Here is a 26,364-nt window from a genome sequence, read left to right on the forward strand (position 1 = left end):
CACATGGGCTCAATGTATCAACCTCTCAAACAGGTATAGCAAGGTGCTTTAATTTCTGGATGCTGAAGTCAGAATTCAAATTCAGGGCTGGGCTATTTGCTTAACAACTTTAAGGTTCTGTTTTCTCATTTGTAAAGTTGGAATAAGAACAACAATTTCATAGGATTCCTAAGGGATTGAGTGAAGCATTTAGCAACACCCAGCCCATTAAAAGCATTCAACAGATTTTAGTTAGCTGACATGGAGAGCAGATTTTATTAGCAGGATAGTGGTCCCCTCCACAGCTCCTCCTCATTCTCAGATTTTGAGAGCACTGAGTAATGATTTGTTGACTGACCCAGTGACTGGTGGTTTCTCTGGGACCCTGGCTTACCCACTGCTTCTCCCCAGTATCAGAAGTTTCTTCAAATTGAAAGAAAAAGGGTTGAGTTAGTTCTCAAAACAGCATTTGATTAATAACACCTATAGAGCATTTATTTTTGTCCAGGTACTGGCTGTACTGCTCTAAGGGCTTTACATATATTCATTTGGTACTGTAATTCTGTAAAGTGGGAACTCGTTCTTGAGAAAACAAAGGCACAGAGAAATTAAATAACGCTAAGAAGTGGTGAAGTTGGGATTTGAACCCAGGCATTCTGAGTCTGCAGCACTGCGGCCTTGTGCTGAGCAGGCAGGTGTGCACTGCAGGGTCCCCTGGTGGCCATGGCTCTGAAACTCCAAGCTGCTGCGTCAGAAGTGGTGGCTGCTTCCTCGCTGGATGTAGTCACTTCCAATACCAGCCCGTTAGATAATGCGGAATGGCCTCTTAGTGGTCCAATGCATTTATCTCAGCTTCGTAAGGCCAGGTTTCCCGAAACTAATATATGACGTGATATACTAACGTCCTCCACTTGCAAGTATCAACGTCACTTCTGTGTGGACATACTTCTTCCTCATGATCTTTACTTCTTTTTTTGGCACAGTAAACATTATTTCAGAAATCCCCATAACCATATGACTAAGTAATAGTCTTCCTGTTGTGTATAATAGGAAGCTGAAGCTGAGACAAGTTCTTTCCCAGAAACCGATTACATTAGATGCCGTTTCGGGCTGGGGAGATTGCACTGGAAGGGCTTGGACAGGACCTGAAGGAGAGCTCTGCTGTGGACAGAAAGGGAGAAGTGCTACCATCACTACCCTGAATGATTTAGGATGGTGTGGTCTGCCTTGGTGGGGAAGAATTCCTGCAGCGTAGTGGGAGGTGGCATCTGGGTAGGTGTTTTTATAACTTATTGTTTGATCAGGAGATGCCTATCCATTTAGTTCTTTCTTCTTGAAAAAACAGACATAAAATCTATTAATGTATTTGCTCAGGGCTGTTTAGTGCAACACCTTAGTTTGCCTTAAACGCAGCCAGGCCAAGCCCATGGGAGCTTAAACAAACAGTTGTCTCAGAAACCTAGAAAACAGATCAAACAGAAAATTGTAATCCTTGAATGATCAGACTTAGAGTTTTCCTGATGGTTGATTTTTACTGCTTTAACACAGTGAAATTTAAGACCAAGTGGTTGGCCCTGGCATAGCTTTGCAATGTAGTTCACGGTCAGGATGTGCGGTGCCTCCTGCTTCTTCGCAAAGTTGCTTTAACTCTTCAGGGTCTTTTTTGGTCCCAAACAAATTTTAGGATTGTTTGTTATGTTTCTGTAAAAACAAAACAAAACAAAAAACAAAACAAACAAAAAAAACACTGGAATTTTGAGAGGGAGTGCATTGAATCTGTAGGTTGCTTTGGGTTGTTTGGACACTTTAACAATATTGACTCTTCCAGTCCATGAGCATGAAATAGCTAGTCATTTATTTGTGTCTTAATTTCTTTCATCAAGGTCTTATAGTCTTCACTGTGCAGGTCTTTCACTTCCTTGGTTAAATTTATTTCTAGGTATTTTATTCTTTTTGATGTAATTGTAAATGGTATGTTTTCTTTTTTTGAAAATATTTTATTAAAAATTTAATTACAGCAGACATACAATATTATATTAGTTTCAGGTGTACAATGTAGTAATTAGACATTTACGTTACTTATAAAGTGTCACCCCAATAAGTCTAATACCCATCTGATAGTTCGTTAATAATGTATAGAGATGTGTCAGACTTTTATATATTGATTTTGTATCCTGCAACTTTATTGAATTTATTTATTAGTCTAACAGTTTTTTTGCTTGTTTTTTTATGGTGTATTTTCCATGTATCTTATGATGTATCTGCAAATAGTGATAGTTTGACTTCTTTTCTAATTTGAATGCCTTTTATTTATTTTCTTGCTTAATTGCTCTGGCCAGGGCTTCCAAATACTATGTTGAATGTAAGTTGTGAGAGTGAACATATTGATCTTGTTCCTGATTTTAGAGAACAGGCTCTCAGCTTTTTACCATTGAGTATGTTATTAGCTATAGTTGATCATATATGGGCTTTATTATGTTGAGATATGTTTTTCTCTCTACCCACTTTGTTGAGAGGTTTTTTTTTTTTATCATATATGGATGTTGGGTTCTGTCAAATGCTTTTTCTGCATCTGTTGAGATAATCATGGGATTTTTAGTCTTCATTTTTGTTCACTTCTTAAAAGCAAATGATTGTTTTACATAATTCCTGTACAATGATCAAAATCCAAAAATTAGTAGCTGATAGAGTACCTAATTACATGCCTTACCCAGTTTTCACCAATTGACCCTATAATGTGCTTTATAGAAAAAGAAATCCAAGATCATGCACAGCATTTAGTTATCATTCTGTAATCTTCTTTACTCTGGAAGTTTCTGAGTTTTTATATTTCATTCCATTTTTAAAAATTTTATTTTAGTTTTGATTTTTCAGAACAAGGGAAAAGGAGGGAGAGAAACATCAATGTGAGAGAGAAACCTTGCTTTTGAACTTGCAACCCTGCCGTGTGCCCTGACTGGTGTTTGAACTGGCAACCTTTAAGTTTGTGGGATGGCACCCAACCCACTGAGCCACAAGGGCCAGGGCTAGAATAAGAATGGAGTCTTTCCTCATGCATCAACCTTCATGTCATTGCCTTTGCAGGTTGGCTAAAATGACTCCATTTTATATATTCCCTATCTTCACTCTTTTTTCAGACAGATCCAACTCCTGGAGAGTTAGTTCACTGGATACACAAGAAAAAACAAACTAATAAGACAACAAAATATACAATAATAGCCAACCTTAAAGTGAAAGAAAGTGCTAGATGGGACCTTGCTGCTGAACAAAGCTCAGATTAGTGTCAGTTGAACTTTAGCCTTCAGCCTCAAAGCCACCTAGAAAAGGGAAAATTATTCAGGGGCAACAGAAAGTCCATCAAAGACCTCTGGTCACCCCAAAAGTAGTCAATGTGGGGGAAAGGCCAAGCCAAGAAACCATGGAAACCAGAGGGTAGAGAGTGAAAGAGTTTTTTCATTTTGTAAATCAATATCATCAGCTTCCTGAAGAACTTCTACCAAAGTGGATGATTGTGAGAGTGACTAATTTAGGGGATGTGTCTCTGGTTTTGGTTTTGATGCTGCAGAATGGAGGAGCATATTTGGGTTGATGCAGGGCCCACAGCTCCCTATGGGACAATCGCACATGGCTGTACCTGGTCTAGATACACAGAAGGTTATTCCCGAGGGAACAGCCAGCCTCGGGGACTGGATAAAAGCCACTGTAAGGTCTGTTTATCCTGAGAAGGGGAACTGTTTGTCCCCTCCTATAAATGCCAAGTGGAACGCCCCAGATAAAGCAGCTGATGTGCTTTCTATTCAAGCTTTGTGGGTCAGGACTGCAGTATGATGTTCACCTGTGGAATATGCCGAGTTACGATAAACACTGATTAAGGCCACCCCTGTTGCTTGTAACTTTATTGCTACAAAACGGAACAGTTAGAGAAGAGAACATGTTTGCTATCTCAGCTTCTAAACCTTGGTCTTAAAGATGCTAATAAAAGCATTAAATCAATTAACAAGAGAATGGGAAGAGGCAGAGGGAAGAGTTGAGAGGCTCTTCCCAACAGGGTGGAAAACTTTAAAAGGTTTAAGAAGTAAGAATAAAGCCAATATTGATAGGGACAAAAAAAAAAAAGAGGAAATGGGTGAGTCACAGGACTCATCCCAGCAGGGTGGATTAAAAAATGGGATTTTGCCGTGGCTGGTGTGGCTCAGTGGATTGAGCACTGGTCTGCAAACCAAAGGGTCACCAGTTTGATCCCCAATCAGGGCACATGCCTGGGTTGCGGGCCAGGTCTCCAGTAGGAGGCACATGATAGGCAGCCACACATTGATGTTTCTCTCTTCCTCTTTCTCCTTCCCTTCCCCTCTCTGTAAAAACAAATAAATATCTTTAAAAAAAAGAGAGATGGTATTTCACTTATGTGGGATCTAATGAACAATCTGAACTAACAAGCACAACAGAGATAGACTCTTAGAGAGCAAGCTAACGGCTGGGGGTGTGTGGATGGAGGAATCAAACAAAAACCGAAAAGAACTCATGGACAGGGACAACAATGTGGCGACCTCAGGGGGAGAAGGGCAGTGGGTGGAGATGGAAGAGGAGGGTATATGTGTTACCTGTGATGTGGGCTTTTGTTCAGCAACCTCAGTTCTTGAATTTGGCAAAGGAACAATTCAGAGCCAAGAACTCTAGCTTAAGAGGAAGTTTATTTAGTATGCAAAATGAAAGTACACTGAAAAAGAAGACTTGAGTGGCTGTTCAGAAAGCTGTCTTGGCCTTTTAGAAAAAAGTCACAGAGGCAGAAAAAGTGAGTCAGCTGGGCTGGGTGGACTCAAGAGACGAGTTACCAAGGCAAAAGAAGGGCCCTCGGAAAAAGAAAGCAAAGACACACACCTTAGGAAAGAAGGTGGGGAAGGCTCAGGCATGCTGTAGAGCAAGGGTGTCAAACTCATTTTTACCAGGGGCCACACCAGCCTTGTGGTTGCCTTCAAAGGGCCGAATATAATTTCAACTCCTTAACAGTTAAGGAGTAGTGACATTTAAAGAGTCCTAAAATTATTTTGGCCCTTTGAAGGCAACCATGAGGCTGATGTGGCCCCTGTGATAATGAGTTTAACACCCCAGCTCCAGAGAGAGAGAGGAGAGAGCCGAGAGCCTGTGTGCATTGGGTCCTTTGCCTTACGGGCTTTTATCTGTTTTCTAAAGGCAGGCATTTTAGGGCAGGTCTCAGGGGAGGATCTCAATAGACTACTCACCAGCTTTCCAGGTGTGTCCTTTCACATCCCTGGTCTCTACTGATTGGTTGGCCCTAGAGTAAGGTCATTGAACATTGCATTTGGTCCTGATGCCGGCCATGTGTTGCTTCATCTGGTTTTGCTGTTTTTCTGGGCCTGGAGCAGAAACACAAACTGAGATTTAAGTGTTATCTCTAGTTTGATCAAAACTCTGTGGTTAACAAACCCAAGGCTTTGTTCCTAAGATTATTTGATGCTGATCAGAACTCCATCCTCCTGAGGGCTTAATACTTCAGGGAGTGGTCTTGCAAGGGAGGAGTTTGAATCAGCTATCTGTTCAGTTTCCCCATTCTACTTGTCAAGGAATTTTCCTAGGTTCTTACTGTCCTGCCTCATAGAAACCCCGTGTCTGGGAATAAAAATATCAAGTGGCCAGGCAGCCAAGTTAAGACTAGGTGGTCAGAAGGAATGCCAAAGAAGCTGACCTCAGGAACGTCCTCCACTCCCTACTCGGAAACACAAGGTGAACTGATTTCATCTCCCGTCTAACTGAATGCTTAACCTGCGAACTCTCACTTGTAGTTGGTCAAGGTCTGACTGCTATATGCCCTTCTAGGGTGGCGTTAGTCTGCCATCTTGCCCTGCAGGTGCAACATTGTTACTAGGCAACACAGCTGGAAAAGGAAGCCACTGGACCTGCCATGTGGGGGTCCTTTTCCCAAGCCCTCCTTTTCAAAATGCCAACTTTGTCCTCAGCTTATAAAAGTAGAGCCAGCCCTCGAGCCAGTTCAGAGCACCTTCTCTTCCTCTGTGCTGCCTCCATTGTGCTCAAGCATAAGCTTAATAAATCTGTCTGGAGATTTCTCTGGAGTTTCCTCTCAATTTCTATCTTGGGGTACCCAAGAACCCTAACACCCATAACAAAACCAAAACCTGTTGATTAAGCCGTAATTGAGGCTATAGTTGGGAACATAAGAGTTAGGGCTAGTAGGGTAAAAGTTTGTAGACAAATTGGTAAGTTTGAAACAGGTATTATGTGAAAGGGTTGCATCTTTTTTACCTGATTGTGTAGGGTGATGGAAGCTTTATTCAACTGGGGAACATTTCCCCCGCCTAGTATTGTAAAACAGAAGGCAGGTAAATCTGCCCTGCAAACCACATTAATTGGACTTGTTGAATGAGGACCGGTAAGAGTGCCTGAGCCCACACAGTGTAGTAGAGAAGTTGGAGGGCGGGTGGGCGAGAGCCTCCTTTCGATAGCCCTTTGCGGGGCATAGACTGGGGCTGATAGCAAGAGCCCGTGAGGACCTCCCAGAGATGACTATTGGGACTTTGGACTAGAGAATTAAAACGCCTGATGGGGATGGCAGTGCCCAGAAGGGTTCCCTAATAAAATGCAAATGGCTTATATGGGACTATGCTGCCCGGGGAATGCAAGGAGGAGATACAGTGGAGGCACGGAGCCTCCTCTCCCAGCAGGACTCTGGAACTGTGTGAGGGGGTGCTGGATCCTCCTGTCACTTGTACGGCACCCTGTGAACAGCTCTTGGCTGACCCGACAAAATGCTGTTTGGTTTGTGGATTGCAGTTCCAAGGTGAATGGACGAACTCTTGTTTGGAAAGCGGCTGTATTAAGACCATACAAATGGAAAGATTCTGTTTGACTACAGAAGGTAAAAACAGATCCACTCATTTGAGCTGAAATACATGACCTTTTCCTCGTGGAGACAGAAGCACTAAGGAGTGGTGAAAAGCCCCTAGGTTGGGGTTTTGATTGATTTATGGGCAGCGCCAGTGGTCTGGCTGTATGGTCAGACAGGAGTGCAGTGGGAACTGAGCCTGTTAGAGGGATGCCCTTGCGGGGCACTGAAGGAGGACATGGCAATGTCCACCAGAACTCCCTTACAGCTTTGGAAGGTGACTGGAACCGACAAGCAGATATCCCTGTGTGCTCCCTCGAAGGGCCACCTGAGTCCTTGCAGTAAGTGGACATGTGTGCACCACAGCCGGGCAGGGGCGGGCTGAGTTTAGATCCAGCCCTCTTGCCCCTTCAGGCACAAAATGCCAATGAGAGCTGCTCTGTCTGCCTGCAAAAGAGACAGACTACAGATGGCTCTGTGGCAGATTCCCTGGGGGGAGGCTGTGATGGTAGCTGGCAAGTGAGGCTCTGCTGGGAGCCCTGGGGGACTCCCAGTGGGTCTTGGCAGCAGTGGACCCTGATTCTGGCCTGAGCTCTGCTTACCCCATGGTAGATGCCAGTGCTCCGAGTATCGCCAAAAAACCTGAACAGAAGATATTACACCGATGTGAACGAGCATGATTTCTTCAGACCAAGGACACCCCTGACAGCCCACGATGCCCAGCAAGGAGCAGAGAGATTTCCACAGTTGTAACAGAGAACTGGAATGTGCAAATTAAACGCTGGCCGTCCAACATGGCAGGGATAAAAACAGGAAGGGCTGGCTTACACACCTTCGCGGGCGTGTGCTCTGCCTCAGCGCGAGCGCAGGAGGCCAGAAGGAATGTTCCCACTGGGTACAGTCCTGTTTTTCAAGTGCATCTGGGGAAGAACGCTGTTTTCTTTCTTTCCCACATCACCTAAATTTTTTTTTTTTTTCTTTTCCTACTTGACATAGTGGTCAAAGGACCAGGGCTGAAAGTACAAGGGCTGTAACCAGGGATGATTCCTAAGCAAGAAACTGAAACTGCATTTTTTTTTTTTAAAAAAAAACCCCTCTGTATCACAATTCCTAAGGGTCTGGTGAGACAGGATGTGCCTTCAAACCATCTGACAAAATTGGGGTTATAGTGAATTCAGCTACATTGTCTGACAGTAAACAGAGCCCACTGGTCAGCACCTGTGGCATCTCACTCACCCTGTCCAAACAGGAATGGCCCCAGGGCGTGGCACGTGCCGGCCGAGAGTTGCCGCCTGCAGTCTAGGCCAGGGCAGTGAGGAATCCAATCTCCTTTCCAAAGTGGGAAAGTTTGGATATAAATGAAAAAGAAAAATAGTAACTATGGATAAAGGGATGAGTCATGTGTTATGTAATGAAAAAACCCCCAATATTAATCTGACATCTTGAAACAGGTTCAGAGCCAGAGAGTGATCTGTCCTGAAAGGGCACAGCCGCGTGTCTTTCCCGAGGCCCCTCCTGCTCTGGGAACCTGACAAGGCTGAAGCGGAAGCCTGCAAACCTGAGTGGCCTCGCCCTGGGAGATGATTTCATAGATGACGAGGAACTGGATAGTTAATGACTAAGATTCCAGGTACATGCCAGTACCTTTTGACTTTTATGATAGTCTGGTTGTAAGGAATCTGCGTTCGAAGACCAGGAGGTGGGCTGCAATATTGTAATTTATACGAAACAAATATTGGGTCTTTGTCCACAATTCCTGGCTTGCAGCTCTTGGAATTCTTGGAATTTCCTAAGTGTTGAGAGTGAAAAAGGTGTCTTTTGTGATGTTAATGAGCTGACTTGTGGAAAGGACCTAAGGATAGGGACTGGTTGCCAGTAGAAACAGCCCAGTGATTTGAGGGTTGGAACTTTCAGTCCCACCCACCTGATGCTCCAGGGAAGGGAGAGAAGGTTGAATCAATCTCCAAATTGATCTTGACTATGTAATGCAGTCTCCATAAAAACCCTAGGGAACAGGGTTACAAGAGCTTCCTGGTGACCGTGAACTTGTGGAGATGCGTGGAGAGTGGCGCTCCTGGACCAGGCAAGGACGCTTTGGACCGTCTCCCACATACCTTTCCCTAAGCATCTCTTCCATCTGCCGGTTCCTGAGTTACATCCTTTTACAATAAACCAGTGATCTAGTAAGTAACACATTTCTCTAGCTATTCCAGCAAAATAATTGAACCCAAGAAGGTTGTGGGAGCCTGGGATTTAGAGCCAGTCAGTTAGAAGTGCAGGTATTAACCCTGGACTTTCAGTAGGCATTCTGAGTTGGAGGGGGTCCTTGGGACTTCCAGTCTGTGGCCAGTTGGTCAGAAGCACAGGTAGCCTGGCCTTGCATTTGAAGTGTGTGTGTTTGCAGAGAGGGGAGAAGGAAGAGTCATGTAGGACTGGATCCCTTAGCCCATGGAATCTGATGTTATTTCGAGGTGGATGGTGTCAGAATTGAGTTGAATTCTCAGACATGGTCCTGCTGTTTGAAAATTGTTTGTTGGTGTGGCGAACCCCGCCTCCTGCGATGGAATTTGGTCTGGGAACTCAATTTACTTTTAAATGTTAAAAAGTGACAAAATTCATTTTTTAAATGAAAAAAAAAAACAATGGCCTGGCTGGTGTGGCTCAGTGGATTGTGCCCCAGCCTGCGAGCCGAAAGGTCACTGGTTTGATTCCCAATCAGGGTACATGCTGGGCTTACAGACTGGGTCCCGAGCTGCAGGCACCTGAGAGGCAACCGATCGATGGATCTCTCACACACTGATGTTTCTCTCTCTCTCCTTCTCCCTTCCCCTCTCTCTAAAAGTAAATACATAAGATCTTTAAAAAAGAAAAACTAATGAAAAACTTATTAAAATATGTCACAGAAGACATGCTGTAGATTATCATACATTGTCTTCTCATGCTAGAAATATTTATTTTGGAGCCAGTGAATATTTATCCAGCATGACAGATCGGTCAGCTGCTGCCTTCTGATACCTGCAGATGAGGGAGATGTTCAAAATGAAAGTGCAAGGAGAAAGGACAAGGGCGTGGGGGAGCCTGCCTGTCATCTGCCCCAGAAGCGGTAAAGGGCGTGGGTGCTTTCTGCGCCAAGTTAGCCTGGGAGCTAAGTGTGAAGGAGCCTCACTGCTGAGTGAAGGTGTCTTGATTGTATCCTCTGAGCCCCTGCAAAGGGAAGCTCCTGGGGATTTGTTTTTAGCAGGGGAATTTCACAGGCAGAGCTGTGCTTTAGGGGTGGTAATCTGAAAACAGGAGGGACTAGACTGGGGTAGGGAATGAGTGAAGCAGCTGCAGCCGCAGACCCTGAACCAAAGCAAGGAAGGAGAGTGGTTGAGGATGGAGTGTTAATCAAGGAGGAATCCCAGTGCCTTGGCAACTGGCTAAAAGCCAGTTTTACTTACTGCTGTGTATCTACTCAGTGCCTGGCAATAATTGCTGCATAAACGTTTGACCACATGAGAGAATTCGTATTGAAGGGAAGAAAGGAAGAGGAGCCTAGGATGTCATTTAAGGGTCTGGTCTGGATACCTGAGTGTCACGGTGGCATTGGCAGAGACTCAGGACTCGAGCCAGAGCAGGAACGAGGGAAGATGGTGTGTTCAGACTGGGTCTCCTGAGGTGGTCATTGGTAGCTGTCTTTTCCCAGGTCTGTCCTTTCTCTGTTACCTCTGCCCTTCTGCCAGCTTCCCCATATTACATCAGAACATCTTTTTAGTGTGGGGTGGTTTTTTTCATTAAATATATATTTAAATTATTTAAATGTATTTTTAGACAGAGGGGAAGGGAGCTTTCCCATATTACATCAGAATATCTTTTTAGTTTGGGGTGGGTTTTTTTCATTAAATATATTTTTAAATGTTTTAAATGTATTTTTAGACAGAGGGAGAGGGAGGGAGAAAGAGAGGGAGAGAAACATCAATGTGTGGTTGCCTCTTGTGCGCCCTGCTGGAGACCTGGCCTGCAACCCAGGCATGTGCCCTGACTGGGAGTCAACAGGCAACCCTTTAGTTCACAGGCCGGTACTTAATCCACTGAGGCACACCAGTCAGAGCTCATTAAATATACTTTGAAAAAAGAAATGTATTGATACTTTCATGCTCCCTGCAATTGAGGTAAGATCTTAATAAGACAAAAGTCCTGCCCTGGCTGGTGTGGCTCAGTGGATTGAGTGCCAGCCTATGAACCAAGGGGTCCCTGGTTTGATTTCCAGTCAGGGCACATGCCTGGGGTGCAGGTTTGGTCCCCAGTTGGGGTGCATACTAGAGGCGACCAATCAGTGTTTCTTTTCCCTCTCTTTCTCGCTCTCTTCCCCTCTCTCTAAAAATAAATAAATAAAATCTTTAAAAAAAAAACAACCTTGGAAATGAGGGAAAAAATGGGAGCCACCTATCTGGCAATGAGACACTGCCATACAAGGCCACTCTTTGACAAGCTTGCCCAAGGGTTAGTTAATTATGCAGGGCAGGGCTTCTCAACCATCACACTGCTGATTCTGGGCAGGATGATTCTTTGCTGTGGGGCTGTCCCGTGCATTGTAGGACATTTAGCAGCATCACTGGCCTCTGCTCACATGCCAGCCACCCCCTCCCTACTTTGGGTTGCTGAGTTGTGGCCAGACAGGTCATCAGATAATGCCAATATCCCCTGGGAGGCATAATCGCCTCTGGTTGAGAACCACTATTTAGAAGAATGAACATTTGTTTGACTTTGCTATTTGCTGCTAATTAAGGGCTCAGACTCCATAAAGTTACTTGTGAATTTGCAAATCTTGTTCTGTAGAGATGCAAATAATTTCTGCCCAGGAGAAGAGCTATCCCTAAATGTTATGACTTTGTATCATCTTGTAGGGCATGGACCAGTTTTGTATCTAACCTAGGGGCTTGATGTAACATTCCTTTGTAAATGTCTACACGTAGCCAGTTTCTCAAGATGCTGTTTGAGCCAGCTTTACCGTCTTAACTGCTTCTCTCATGAAATAGTGAGTCAAGTAAGTTTTTGACACATGTTCAGTGTATTTTGTGAAGAGATGCTTCTTAATCCCCACCAGGAATGGAAGAAAGGTGCAAAAGGCTGGAAGTGAAGAGGCCAGTTGGAGAGAGATTGTGGGGTCCCCAGTGCAAATGAGGGCCCCACCCAGCCAGTGACAGTATGGAGGTAGGGAGAAGAGGAGATGGCTGCGTGGCAGGAAGGATTTACAGGCACCACTGAGATAGACTTGCGAAAGCTTGGAATGCAAGACTGAAGGCTAGGGGCCTTCACAATGTTCACAATGGAGACCCCAGTCCATGGCAGCCTGGAAAGGAAAAGCCAATCATGCTAAAGTATAATTTTCACAGAAGTTGAAACATGACTCCACAAAACTGTTTAAGGATTTAAAAAAAAAAAAGATTTTATTCATTTATTTTTAGAGAGAGGGGAAGGAAAAGAGAAAGAGGGAGAGAAACATCAATGTGTAGTTGCTTCTCCCATGCCCCCCACCCCACTGGGGACCCAGCCTGCAACCCAGGCTTGTGCCCTGACTGGGAATTGAACCAGCAACCCTTTGGTTCACAGACCCACGCTCAATCCACTGAGCCACAGCAGCCAGGGCTGTTTAAGGATTCTTAAACATGGCTCTGGCTGGTGCCCCCAGGACAAAGATGCCAGGCAGCGGGGCCACAGAATTTCTGAACTGAAAAGCTGATTTCTCAGAGTTAGAGTTAGAGTCAGAGTCAGAGTTAGGGGTTAAGGTTCTTACACAGTGAGGCCTGGAGGAATCATGTGAAAATTCACAAAGTGAGGAAGGGGAGTGTGTGTGTGTGTGTGTGTGTGTGTATTTAAATTTTTATTTTTAAATTTATTGATTGAAGAGAGAAAAACATCAATATATTATCCCACTTATTGATATATTCATTGGCTGCTTCTTGTGTGAGCTCTGACCAGGGATTGAACCTGCAGCTTTTGCATATCCAGATGCCACTCTAACCAACTGAGCTGCCCAGCCAGGAAAGGGGAGTGTTTTTAAAGATGGTAATCAGGTTCAATGTGCACTGGATAGTCCCTGGAAATTGACTGTGTGCCTAACTCCCAAATATTATCCCATTTCCTCTTCATTTCCATTGCAAAGTACAGGGCAGAAAGCATGTCTATTAATAGGCATGGAGAAGGGAGCTCCAATGAATCCAAGCTAGGTGTTCCCGCCTCGGTCAACACCTTCCCATCCATAGCAGTCCTGGTCTGCTTTCATTTAGTGTTAGTGTCTTGCCTGCTTAATCCCCAGAGAGTTCTGGCTTCCTTATTCTGCGATTCATTTGGTATATGGCTGTTTTTCCTCAGGCTCCCATAATTAACTTTGTTTGCTTCTCTGTATATGTTTCTGCTTTCTTCCAGCCCCCTGGCCTTCCAGGGGCATCTCCAACTACTTTCACAACTCACCTTTTTCTTCTCTTCTTTTCTCTCACCTTTTTCTTCTCTTCTTTTCTCTTTTCTTCTCTTCTCTCTTCTTTTTCTTTCTTTCTTCTTCTTCTTCCTTTTTTTTTTTTTTTTTTGGTTCTCCAACAAAGCACCAAGTAGGTTAGTCCCTTAGTTGAAAAAACATTTCCTCACATGTATAATTGGATCAGTGTGGTGTTAGATGCTATTCATCTTTGCACAGTTGCACAGACCATAATATGTATTATATCTGTAGTTTGTGACATGGAACCTAATTAGATTTCACAAAGGTATGTTATTTAAATAACATCCCAGGTAGTAGATTTGGCCACTTAGAATGTGGCCAAGATTAGATGCTTCCTAATAGACGTAATATAAACTTGTGTGGCCCTGGTGGTGTGGCTCAGTGTATTGAGTGCGGGCCTACAAACAGAAAGGTCGCTGGTTTGATTCCCAGTCAGGGCACATGCCGGGGTTGCAGGCCAGGTTCCGACTTTGGGGCGTGTGAGAGCCAACTGATAGATGTTTCTCTCGCACATTGATGTTTCTCTCCCTCCCTTCCCATCTCTCTAAAATGAAATAAATAAAATCTTAAGTAAAATAAATCTTGTGTGTAATACCAATTAAGATTTGGCTTATTTGCTCTCTCTTTTATGAATTAGGTTCTGGTTGTCCCCACAGAATCATTGACTGGCATTTACATATCCAATATCAAATGTCTTTTTGGAACTTAGTGATGTCATGTCCTAGGCAGATGCTTCCTTCAGTCCTAAACTCATTCCCCCTCCTCCCCTGTTTCCCTGATATTTGTCATTTTCCCAAAGTGCCAAGCCAAGGAGAGGTGTCCAGTCAAGACAGGGGCATAGGTAGACAGGCCTCGCCTCATTGCACAACCATAAGAATGAACACAACTAACTGAAAAATAAAAACACCCAGAACCGCCAGAAAATCACCCAGGAAAACACTCAGAACCATACAGAAGTCTGACAACCAAGAATTTAGAGAAGCTATATTCATCCAGGCCAAAAGGTTAAAGTTTTTTTTCAAAGCACAGCTGTTTGCAATATCATTCACTTCCTACTTCATTCCTTACATCAAAATACAGTCCAGGTGGATCCAAAATTTAAATGTAAAAACCCCCACAACATTGAATAACTCTCAGGAGACAAAAGGAAAAATATAGATAATTTTGACTACCTAAAATAATTGCAAACTTCTACATATCAGTTATACCTAGGAAAAAACTTCCTAAGACCAATTCAAAGTCAAACACAATGGGATGAAATATCTACAAAACCAGAATGAAGGATGAATAACTGATAAATTCAGAAAGCTCTTACAAATTAAAAAACCTCATGGCTCATAAAAATGAGTAGAAAAAATCCATGGAAAAGAAATTTAAGAAGTGCAAATGGCCAACAACAGGGCAAATGAGGCTCAAGCCTACCAGCAATCACAAAGCCACAGCGTGGTGTCATTTTACTTCTGTTCATTGTGGAAAAGACAAAAAAGATAAGTTCAGGTTCTGATGTGGTGGGGGGGGGCAGTACTTTTGTAGTAAGTGGGTAAAACCTTGTGGGTAGTGTCAATAAAAAAGTTTTAAAGCTGCATCTGTAACCCAGAAATTGTACTTCTAATAATTTATTTTTAAAAAACGTTTAAAAAGATTTTTATTTATTTTTAGAGAGGGGAAGGGAGGAAGAAAGAGAGGGAGAGAAACATCAGTCTGTGGTTGCCACTCACCCATCCCCGATTGGCAAGCTGGCCTGCAACCCAGGCATGTGCCCTGCCTGGAAATTTGGTTCACAGACCAGCACTCAATCCACTAAACCACACCAGCCAGGGCTCTAATAACTTACACTATAAAAATAGTTGCACAAATGCATAAAGCTGTATGTAGTTTTTTAATGTAGCAATTTTTATAATTAAAATGCATTGGAGAGGCATCCAGTCAAGATGGGGGCATAGGTAGACAGGCCTCGCCTCACTGCACAACCAACTGAAAAGTGAAAACACCCAGAACCGCCAGAAAATCACCCAGGAAAACACTCAGAACCATACAGAAGTCCGACAACCAAGAATTTAGAGAAGCTATATTCATCCGGGCAGGTGGGAGGGGTGTAGCTGGGGGGTCAGGGTGGAGAAGACTTTATGTGGTGGCAGTGAACCGGGGGCAGAGAGGCAGCAAGGTGGTGGCTGGTGGGCCAGGCAGCCCCACATTCACGTGAGGCGGATAAAAGTTGGGGAGACACCTGTGAGCAAGCCCAGACACAGGCCGGACCGTACAGCCCAGGGCTCCAGGACCAGGAAAAAGAAAGCTTCGTAACTAATGGCTATAAACCTAGTGGGGTTTGGGGTAGTAGAAGACCCTGCCGATACACACACAAACCCACCCACCCTGGGAACCACAAGCAGCACAGCAGCTGGAGGGGCGCCAATCACATTTTGGAAGTAAGTGAGGTGACTGGAAATGGGGTGAGGGCCAGGCAAGCCCTCAGAAGTCAGCCAGCAGAAGCATTGTCCCTTCTTCTACCCCTCCCCCATATAAGGACCCACGGTCCTCCCCCATCCCCAGTGTATACCCAAGGCTCTGCTCCTTACAACTTAACAGGTGCACTGAAACAGAATCAAAGCAGCTCTACCTAGCACGCAGACACTAGGCCGCCAAAATCAGGAGACAAAGAAATACGGCCCAAATGAAGGAACAGAATGGAACCCCAGAAAAAGAACTAAGCAATGCAGAGATAGCCGACCTATCAGATGCAGAGTTCAAAACTCTGTGGTCAGAAAGCTCAAAGATGTCATCGAATAGGTCAAAAGCAAAAGCAATGAAGTCTCTACTAAGGGAAATAAAGTAGATTCTATAGGAAACCAACAGAGAGGGGAAGGAAGCCGGGATTCAAATCAATGATTTGGAACATAAGAAAGAAATAAACATTCAACCAGAACAAAATGAAGAAGCAAGAATTTAAAAAAAAACGAGAGCTTAACAAGACTCTAGGACATCTCCTATATCCGAATCATAGGGGTGCCAGAAGTAGAAGAGGAAGAACAAGAAATTGAAAACTTATTTGAAAAAATAATGAAAGAAAACTTCCCTAATTTGGTGAAAGAAATAGACATACAAGACCAGGAAGCACAGAGAGTCCCAAACAAGTTGGACCCACAAAAGTCCACACCAAGACAAATAATCATAATTAATATGCCAAAGGTTAAAGATAAAGAGGGAATCTTAAAAGCAGCAAGAGAAAGGCAGAGTATTACCTACAAAGGAGTTCCCATAAGACTGTCAGCTGATTTCTCAAAAGAAACTTTGCAGGCTAGAAGGGACTGGCAAGAATTATTCAAAATGATGAAAAGCAAGGACCTACAACCAAGATTACTCTATCCAGCAAAGCTGTCATTTAGAATTGAAGGACAGATAAAGTGCTTCCCAGACCAGTAAAAGCTAAAGGAGTTTCTCATCACCACGCCCTTATTATATGAAACGTTAAAGGGGCTTATTTAGGGAAAAGAAGATAAAAACTATGAACAATAAAATGACAACAAACTCACAACTTTCAACAACCGAATCTAAAAAACAAAAACAAAACAAAGCAAACAAGCAGGACAGGAACAGAATCACAGATGTAGGGACCATGGGGAGGGTTATTAGCTGGGAGGGGGAAGGAGGAGAATGGGGGAAAAGGTACAGGGATAAGAAGCATAATTGGGTAGGCACAGAATAGACAGGGGGAGGTTAAAAACAGTATAGGAAATGGAGAAGCCAAAGAACTTACATGCAAAACCCATGGACATGGACTAAGCGGGGGTAAGGGGGGTATTGCTGGAGGGAAGGGGGAACTGGGTGGAGGGGGGCAAAGGGGGGAGAATTTGGGACAACTGTAATAGCATAGTCAATAAAATATACTTTAAAAAATAAAATGCATTGGAGATAACTTCTTTTACATTGATAAAAATGTACTAACATTGAATGACTTTCAATGTATATTGTAAAGAGGAAAGCAAGTTTCAAAAGGGCAGGTAAAATATCTAATTTTTTCACAAAATTATATTTGTTGACTGCCATTGATATATGTTCTGTAACGTTCCTACAAGGATACCATGAGTCAGTCACTAGGTTGCTGATTAATATCTTAGACAGGAGTGATTGACCCTCCCTCCAGGGCTGGGCAGGGCTCATCCATTCACCCACTTTCTCCCTCACTCATTCCTCCAACACTGTGTACCGCAGGTTGGGAGTGTGAGGTTACACAAACTGACTCTGAACTTGGATTGCCTGTGTGTGAACACCCCACACAGAGATTTTATCTTGGGCACGTTACTTTCTTCCCTTACACTTGATCCACTCTATCTCCCATTATGGGTGGGGAAAGTTAGGCCCAGTGACTCGAAAGGCTGCTTCCTAGGTGGCTCTCCAGAAGCCAGGCGGATCTAGAATTATACCAGGAGAGGTGGCCTGCCCGTGCATGTTCTCCTTGTGCGTTCAGCTGGAGTGGAGTGGATAAGGGAGTGTGAGTGCGGCCAGATCGCCAGGGTATAAATTCTGGTCCTAACCAGAATTTGAGGATGTTACTCGATGTCTCCATGCCTCATAGGATTTGTTGTGAGGATTCAACGTAAGGGGCTTCGAACGGTGCCTGGCACACAGTGAGTCTCAGTATATGTTGATTGTTGTTATTTGCGAGGCACTAGGGATTAACAAGTGGACAAGAACGCATAGTCCTTGTTCTGAAGGAGTTTACAACATAGTGGAGAACAGAGTGTGGGGGCGTTCAGGATGTTACAAGGGCAAGGAAGAGGGGGTCTGGGAGTCTGCCCAGGGGAAGTCACAGCCGAGTTGAGACCCAGAGGAGGCAGGAGTGGGCATTACCTCTGGGCGCACTGAGTAGCCTGAATCAAAGTCCAGAAGTCAGGGAGAGAGCCTGTTTGCTTCCAGAAATTTAAAGAAAAGCAGGGGAATTCCTGAACACAGACTGGGGCAAGGACAGGTGGGATCTTGAGAATAAGACAGTTATGCCGGACCTTCAGCCTGGCCGTTCCCTCTAAGCCTCGTATTTGCCTAACCACTTCACCCAGCAGTTATTAGCCTACGTGCCCCGCCTCCAGGATGTCTTTCAGGAATCCCAGCTTCCCACGGAGCTTCAGGCTTACTTGCTACAGGTAGCCCTGGCAATGGCCACACGTTATTGTTATTGCTTGTTTGTTGCTCCTCCCCGCTAAACTCGGAGCCACCAGGCCGCATTAGTGTGGCACCGGTTTACCAATGCACACCTGTTAGCATGTTCCAGGTATGGATGAAGTAGCAGAGGCAGGGAGAGGATCCAGGAGCTTCTCTGTGATAAAGCGAGCTAGAATTTTCACCTGGGTTCTTGAATTCCACGACCATTTCACCATGGCTCTAGCCCACCGTCAGTTTTCCAGAGTAGGTACCTACCCACGGCAGACGCGGGCTGCCACTGCAGGACGCCCCTGGCCAGGGCCGTGGCAGGACATGTGCTCCAGGACAAAGCTCCCCTCTCACCATCGGAAACTACAGTGTTTGGAAGGTACTGAGGGCCAGCTTCTGTCTGGCCTCCCACCTGCTCAGGTCTCCATGCTGCCTTCCTGGCAAGCAGGTATGGGTGAGAACGCAGAGACTCAGCCCCCGTTCCTGCCGTTTTGTGCTCCCCCGAGGAAGGCAGCCTCTCTGTCCAGGGCCCAGCCCACTGCCTCACTGGCCTATGCCTGGAAGACGGCAATGACCGTAACTCCACACACACAACTTTCGGGGGCCACAGGGCATACGGTTGATAGGAACTCATGGGCCAGGACCGCATAGAGAGGGCCCCAGAAAAACTTTTTTAAGATCAAGAAAATAGAACTAAAATGTGCTGTGTTCCTTTGTCATTTGGTGCACTTTTATGTTTCCATATATTAGTTGGTCATTTTCCTTGAAAAGATAAAATGACTAGGTCAGGTGACATTCTGTGTTAGATGATGCCAGTGTCTGATCATCTTGTTTAAATTAAGTGGCTCTCATTATAACATTCAATTTTACATTCATAAAATGTTATTTCTACTAGTATCCAGTTAGACGTAAATGTCACACACACACTTTGTTTTCCCCAATAAAGTAAAGACCAGATCTGTTCACAGAGGTCTGCAAAGAGGTAAAAAAGAAAAATCATAGTTAACTTCTCAAATCAGAGAGAGCACTATTTATTTTGTTTCTTGAGATGATTCTAAGACATCTTTAAAAAAAAAAGTATATGATGCATAGGCATTTTTGATAAATCGTAAAACCGAGACAAAAAGGGGAAACTGAAAACCAGGAGTGACCGCACACCCCTGAGTACTACGGTTAATGTTTCACTGCCTTTCCTTTTCAGACTTTTTCCGAAATGTGTTTTTAAATAAGAAGCAAAAAACGATGGTGGTGGTGGTGGTGGTGGAGAGAAGGGAAGGAGAGCTCCCGCTCAGTGCTCTGCAGGCTTTCTGGTAGCTTCTCTTCATTTCCCTGAAATGTGTGCCGTTTTCATACCTGTGACTCTTAATGTCCTGGAATCAGGAAATAGCTTAAAAGTCTGTGAATGGTCAGAGACCTGAAAAAGTAGTGGCCAAATAAGGTAGAAAAGTATTCCTGTCTCAGAAGGATGAAGCCCAGCAGTAGACTGTGTAGGACTGGTGAAGTGGCTCCGTGGTATCAGTATCTTTCAGTGTGTGACTCCCACTCTCAGTGTTGCTTCCAGGCCCTAGATAGTGCTGGAGCTCCAGCGATTCCATCTGCATTCATGAGAACGAAAGGAAGAAGAAAAGACCTGGCCTTTGTGGCTCAGTGAATGGAGCGCTGGCCTGGGAACCAAAACTTTGATTATGGTCAGGGCATTTAGCCAGGTTGTGGGCCAGGTCCCCCCTTGGGGGTGTGCCAGAGGCAGCTGATTGATGTTTCGCTCATACATCTTGATGTTTTTCTCCCTCCCTCCCTCTCTCTCCAAAAATAAATAAATACATAAATAAGTAAATAAATTTAATAGGGAAGAAGGGCATAGACTCTTAAGGAGCTTTACCCTTTCGCACTTCCAATTACATTTTGGTTCTGGTGTGATATTAAAAAGATCTTCCCAATTTAGGTACCATAACAATATTCTGTAGATTTCCTGGAAGTGTCCAGGAAATTTTAAATCTTAAAGTTTTAAACCTGGAGTCGTTTCTTTTTAGTTTCAAGTCTGAAATGTATTTATATTTATACTGTGGAGTAGGGGCCTAACTTTCTTTTTCCAAATGGCTACAGTCAGGGGACATTTTCTTCAACTCACATACTTGCTCCTCTTGCAAGCACTCGCCAAAGCCCATCTCATCTGTTTTTACTTGTGTTCCCAGCCATTCCCCTTTTAGTTTCGGCCCCTGGCCTTCCACTCTATCCACTGTGTGTCTCTTTTTGCACTTACATGTGACTTAATTATAATGTAGTTTCAAATATTTCTCCCACACAAGACCGAGCCCCTTGAGAGCAGGGGCTGTCTGAATCAACTTTGTATGTCTAGATTTTAAACTTCGCAGCTTCCTCTATCAACCGTTGTTCCAAGGGATGAATGCATAAAATGCTGCAATGTTGCTATTCCACTTAGCAGGCTGCTTCCTACTGACACAATAATCACATTATTAACAGGCCTCCAAGTCCTTTGAGAGTTTCCCAAACAAAATTACTCCCTTAAGAGCTGTTTGGATTTCGATTGGCTTCAGCTCTGTGGCATTGTATTTTAGTGTATAGCTTACCCCTTAGTGAGCCTCTATGCATTTATTGCAGTAAATATTAGTAAGCTATGTAGTTCCAAGACTCCAGGACTTAGAGGACCCTCCCTGGAATGCTGAGGAAGCTGTTCTTTCTGGAAACATTCATGGTGACTACCCTCTGCGAGCTCTCAGCCAGCTGTGGGAGGGAGATAAAGCAGAGTCAGGCGAGGCCTTTGACCCCATGATACCACAGCAAGGGCAAGTACATGTGAGGTGGCACAAAACACATGGCTGTTATTGCCCTCTCCGTCTGCAGAGCAAGTTGCATTATGTCATCTGAGAAGATTGTTGTCTTGCCTACTTTCAGAATTTTCCTCTTTAGTAATTACTTATTACAGTGACTTAGTGATTATTGAGTTCTGTGGGGTTACCTTCTTTTTTCTTTTCTTTCTTGTATATCTGCTCTTTTACTCCAGGTCAGTTGGAGTGTGTCGAGGGGGAGGGACAGCACAGGGTGCAAAGGGCCAGTGGAGCTCAAAGGAGGGACAGGAGAGTGCCCCTGCCAACCAGGAAACCACAGCTGAGCGCGAGCTTCCTTGTACACCCCTGACTGGAAACAGACTTGATCACACGGGATCGTTTAACCAGTTCTCATGGCCCCATCTTCGCTAGGAGCTCACTGACATAGAACATTAAATAAGGTTAGGGCTCAAGGAACCCTCACTCCCGCCTTCCTCTTCAGTCCTGCAAACCCCAGCTCAGCGCATCCAGCAACATTACCTTGGTTTGTGCCTTCTTAAAGTATTTTCACTTCTTGCCTCTTTGAGTCATGGTCTCTGTTCTCTGGTCCCTATATGATATTGGGGGCTGCGTAAACAATTCTTGTAGGAAGAAGGCAACACTGCCTCCGTCATTACGCTACTACTGTCTTCAGAGGAAGGTCACCCTCCTTGGCTCAGTTTGTGCTTCTCTGGCAGCCGCCTACTCGGCTCTGCCAGTAGGGGGCGCTGGAGGGAGAGGGCGAAGCTGGAGGCGGGGCTTCCGTTTGCCTCCTCTCTGCCCCCTGCCTCGATGAGCGTCACCATGCCTACGCCTTGGGGTGTGGTGCATTTTATGCAGCTGCATTGAGCCCAGTTTAGGGTAACAGCCGACAGAGACAGCAGCCGCTTCATAAGAGGTCTGGATGCCAGCCTGGGGGCCTTCCGCTGAGCTCAGAGTACCCAGCGATAACTGAGTAGTGTCCTCATCACGGATCTTAGTTTCAACTTGCTGGCACCTTTCTTCTCAAACTCTTAAGTTTAAAATAATTCACATGTTTTTCTTTATCTTGTAGGACAGGCGTGGTACCTGCTTTCAGCAATTACTACTTCCCTAACAATTTAGTGTTGTCTGCCTCTTCCCACCCCACACACCTTTTCAATTATTTACTTATCAACTGTATACCTAGTTAAGTTCTTCATATTAAATTTGCTCTTTCAAATATTTGACCAGGATGCTGCACGTTTGGGGGGTGGTGTGGGGGTGAGGGGGTGAGGCAAACAGTGACCAACAATGTCGGTGGCTTTGAAGAAGGTGTTTTCCCTCTATTGCCAAGACCGCCCCATGGGGCTCTCACCGAAGTCCAGCTGCTCATAGTGTTACCCACTCTTCAGACTGCTGGGAACCCCGGGCTCACAGATATTCCTGAGGGAGGTCTACCGTCTGGAGCCCTGTGGATGCCTCTACAACGTGCAGACTATCAACAGTCACGGAAAGACAGGCAAATGGATTTTTTGCCGTAGTTGCCATTTGCAGAACAAAGTCTGGTTTTCATGGACTGTTTTAAGAAATAAAGAAGCAAAAGAAACAATCCTTGTATTTTTATTGCTTCACTCTTGTAATGTTCAGGGGATGTAAGAGGAGCGACACTGTGTGTTTCTAGGATTCTTTGTTAAAGGGGCTGGGAGGGAAAGCTTTCAGGCTCTTACGTGAGCATGGACAGATTTTTATGAATTGCTTTATGGCAGGAGAGCATCAATATAAACTGGGCTGTCCTGCTTGAAAGAGCTGCTTACCTTCTCAGATATTGACAGCATTTTTTACTGCCCCGCTCACCTCCCTGAATGACTCGTTCTCGAGAATATGTATATCTGGGCTTGCTCTCTTGCCTGAGAGCAGGAAGCTGAAAGGTGAGTGATAAAGCCACCTGCTGCTCTCTGCTTTACAGAAGTTAAGGAGGAGCCTGAGACAGTTTCTTGGATGCCCCACGACTATCAGAAACTATGTTTTGGAGGAGCTAAAAGAAGACCAAGGGATATGGGGTTTACATTTGTTTCCACGGAACCCAAGCAATCTTCCCTTGGAAATAGAAACAAACTGTGGCAAGACATCTTCCTCAATTAGGAAAGAAGCTATTGAAGGTGAGAATTTTCTTAATTTTTCTTTTTTTTCTTCCTCTTAGATTCCTGTAAAAAATACTGCTGAAGTGGATACAAATCTTATACTTAGAGAATGCAAAAAGGAAGATAATCATTGCTGAATGTGTCACATTTTGTTTCTCTTTCTCTCCTTTTAGGGATTTTTACCTATAGTGTCTGTTTTTCTTTGATGGTATTCGTTACCCTGTATTGTTTTGAAAGGTGGCTGTGGTTTGGCTGAACGAGTACTAGGCTTATAGAGAAAAACACAAGGGGGAGGAAGAGTGAGGGGTCCCCGATTTGCTTCTTAGAACATATGTGGTATTTGGCAAGTTATTTAGCTCCTGTGTTCCAATCTATAAATATCCTAATAGAACCACATTTTAGGCATATTGTGAAGATTAAATGGGAAAACGTAAAGAAATATTTCTGGTCCATAAAAAGCTCTCATTTAGTATTGCATATGCATAGCTCTGTGTGTGTCTTATGTAACTATATTTTAAATTTGGATAGACTAAGAGTTATGTATATGAATGATTAAATGCATTTTGGGATTATATCTACTTTTTAAGACTATTTTTTCAAAAGGGTGGTTAGATTTTTGTTTAACCAATGAACATGTGAAAAACATTCTAACATATAAATTGCCAAATAAGCACAAGAAATGTACTTATTCTTTTAAAAGGACTTTTGAATTTCTAGAACTGATACCGAGAGTCTGGATCATACTGAGAGTATGGATATTTTTTATGGACTGATCAGAATTTCCACGCCTAGATGAGAGCTGTGTTAGAAACAGGGTGGTAAGGGGTGGGGAAAAGAATGTGGCATGAAGGGTGGAACTTCCTCTTATTAATTCCACCTTTACACTAGCAGGAGCTCAGTTCTGCTTTCCTTTGTCTCTCCTGGGGTGGAGGTGGAGCGAGGTCCTAAATGTAGCACGATCATCTAATTGTAGGGTCAGATTAGAGACCCCCATCGCAAACCAAGTGCAAGAAGTTCCTAGGCAGGCAGGTCTTGATTGAGGAGATCTGTCTAGAGAAGAAACGTATTTTTGCCATTACTTTGGAGTTGGACTTGATGTTCCTGGGAACATGTTCAGGTTGGTTTGTAATGGAAGACATTTTGTTCTGTCCAAGGGTTCCCCCCTCCTCCTTCCCTGTGCTCGCCCTCTGCTGATCCCCGTGCTGCGAAGATGCTTTGGTGGAAGAAGAAGCACTGCAGGCAGCATTACCTGTGGGCCCTGGGCTGCTATTTGCTGCTGGCCGTTGTTGCTCTGAGACTTTCTCTCAGATTGAAATGTGACTTTGATTCCCTGGATCTGGAGTCCAGGGACTTTCAAAGCAGGCACTGCAGGGACGTCTTGTACAGGTCCCTGAGATTGCCGGCCAAGAGCTCCATCAACTGTTCTAGAATCATCCGAGGGGACAGGGAAGCAGTGATCGAGGCCCTCCTGGACAAGCTGGAGGTCAAGAACAAACGGGAGCCTTTCACAGACACTGACTACCTCAACATGACCAGAGACTGTGAGCACTTTAAGGCCAACAGGAAGTTCATACAGTACCCACTCAGCAGAGGAGAGTTAGACTTCCCTATCGCATACTCTATGGTGGTCCACGAGAAGATCGAAAACTTTGAAAGGCTGCTGAGAGCTGTGTACGCCCCTCAGAACATATACTGTGTTCATGTGGATGAGAAGTCCCCAGAAACGTTCAGGGAGGCAGTCAAGTCGATTATTTCATGCTTCCCAAATGTCTTCCTGGCCAGTAAGTCGGTTCGGGTGGTTTATGCCTCCTGGTCCAGGGTGCAGGCTGACCTGAACTGTATGGAAGACTTGCTTCAGAGCTCAGTGCCATGGAAATACTTCCTAAACACATGCGGAACAGACTTTCCTATCAAGACCAATGCCGAAATGGTCCTGGCCCTCAAGATGTTGAATGGGAAGAACAGTATGGAGTCAGAGGTACCTACTGAGGCCAAAAAATCTCGCTGGAAATATCACTATGAGGTAGGAGACACAATATACGTAACCAACACGTTGAAGGACCCTCCCCCTTATAATTTACCTATGTTCACGGGGAATGCCTACATAGTGGCTTCTCGAGGCTTTGTCCAGCAGGTCTTAGAGAACCCCAAATCTCAACAACTGATTGAATGGGTAAAAGATACCTACAGCCCCGATGAACACCTCTGGGCCACCCTGCAGCGTGCTCCGTGGATGCCCGGCTCCGTCCCCTACCACCCCAAGTTTCACGTGTCAGACATGGCTTCCATTGCCAGGCTGGTGAAGTGGCAGGGCCATGAAGGCGACATCAGTATGGGGGCACCTTATCCACCTTGCTCTGGCACCCACCAGCGGTCTGTCTGCATTTATGGGACTGGGGACCTTCACTGGATTCTTCAGAACCATCACCTGTTGGCCAACAAGTTTGACCCAAAGGTGGATGATAATGTTCTTCAGTGCTTGGAAGAATACTTACGTTTTAAGGCCATCTACAGGACTGAACTCTGAGATAAGCTGAGACTGTTGCTACCGGTGGGGCAAGAGCATGCGCAGACATGCCCAGAGTGTGCTGGGACCGTGGGGTGGGAGACCAGGCTCTCTGGGATCCATGGCCTCCCCTAGGGTAAAGGGGCTGCTATTGGAGTATGGGTAAGTACATCTGCTATGTTGCAAAGGACTGCCCTGGATGAACACTGACTCACCTCAGCCCACTCCCGAGAGCCCCTCCACTGACCTTCTCCCAGTGTGAGCATGCGAACCAGTTATTTGGGAGAGTCAGGGAGGCGAGCATATGGCACGGGCCCCTGGATTTTAGTTGAATGCTTGGTGTCCCGCTTTTCCATTCTGTGGAGATGCCACTCCTAATAATTAGAGGCTGGTAGTGGGGAGGGGGAGTTTGATGGAAAGAGGGCCTTCTCTTTTGTACCATTAATTTTAAAATAAATACCTCCTGATTCGAA

General features: G+C 44.7%; 1 protein-coding gene across 1 annotated transcript; it reads left to right on the forward strand.

Annotated features, from left to right (window-relative positions):
• The first annotated feature begins 1,129 nt into the window (after nucleotides 1-1,129).
• On the forward strand, nucleotides 1,130-26,364 carry GCNT3 (glucosaminyl (N-acetyl) transferase 3, mucin type). Its single transcript, XM_024567861.3, has 3 exons — nucleotides 1,130-1,251; nucleotides 23,211-23,403; nucleotides 24,540-26,364. Exons 1-3 carry the CDS (start codon nucleotides 1,192-1,194, stop codon nucleotides 25,910-25,912), a joined length of 1,626 nt encoding a protein of 541 aa, XP_024423629.3. The 5' UTR covers nucleotides 1,130-1,191; the 3' UTR covers nucleotides 25,913-26,364.

Source organism: Desmodus rotundus, chromosome 7, assembly GCF_022682495.2.
Source record: "Desmodus rotundus isolate HL8 chromosome 7, HLdesRot8A.1, whole genome shotgun sequence".
Taxonomy (NCBI): domain Eukaryota; kingdom Metazoa; phylum Chordata; class Mammalia; order Chiroptera; family Phyllostomidae; genus Desmodus; species Desmodus rotundus.

Bases quoted from the DNA above. Each gene is read 5' to 3' on its own strand.
- GCNT3 (XM_024567861.3), top strand. From the start codon at position 1,192: ATGGTGTGGTCTGCCTTGGTGGGGAAGAATTCCTGCAGCGTAGTGGGA. The intron at 1,252-23,210 runs GTAGGTGTTTTT...TCTGCTTTACAG, and splicing joins TAGTGGGAGGTGGCATCTGG to AAGTTAAGGAGGAGCCTGAG. The intron at 23,404-24,539 runs GTGAGAATTTTC...GTTCTGTCCAAG, and splicing joins TAGGAAAGAAGCTATTGAAG to GGTTCCCCCCTCCTCCTTCC.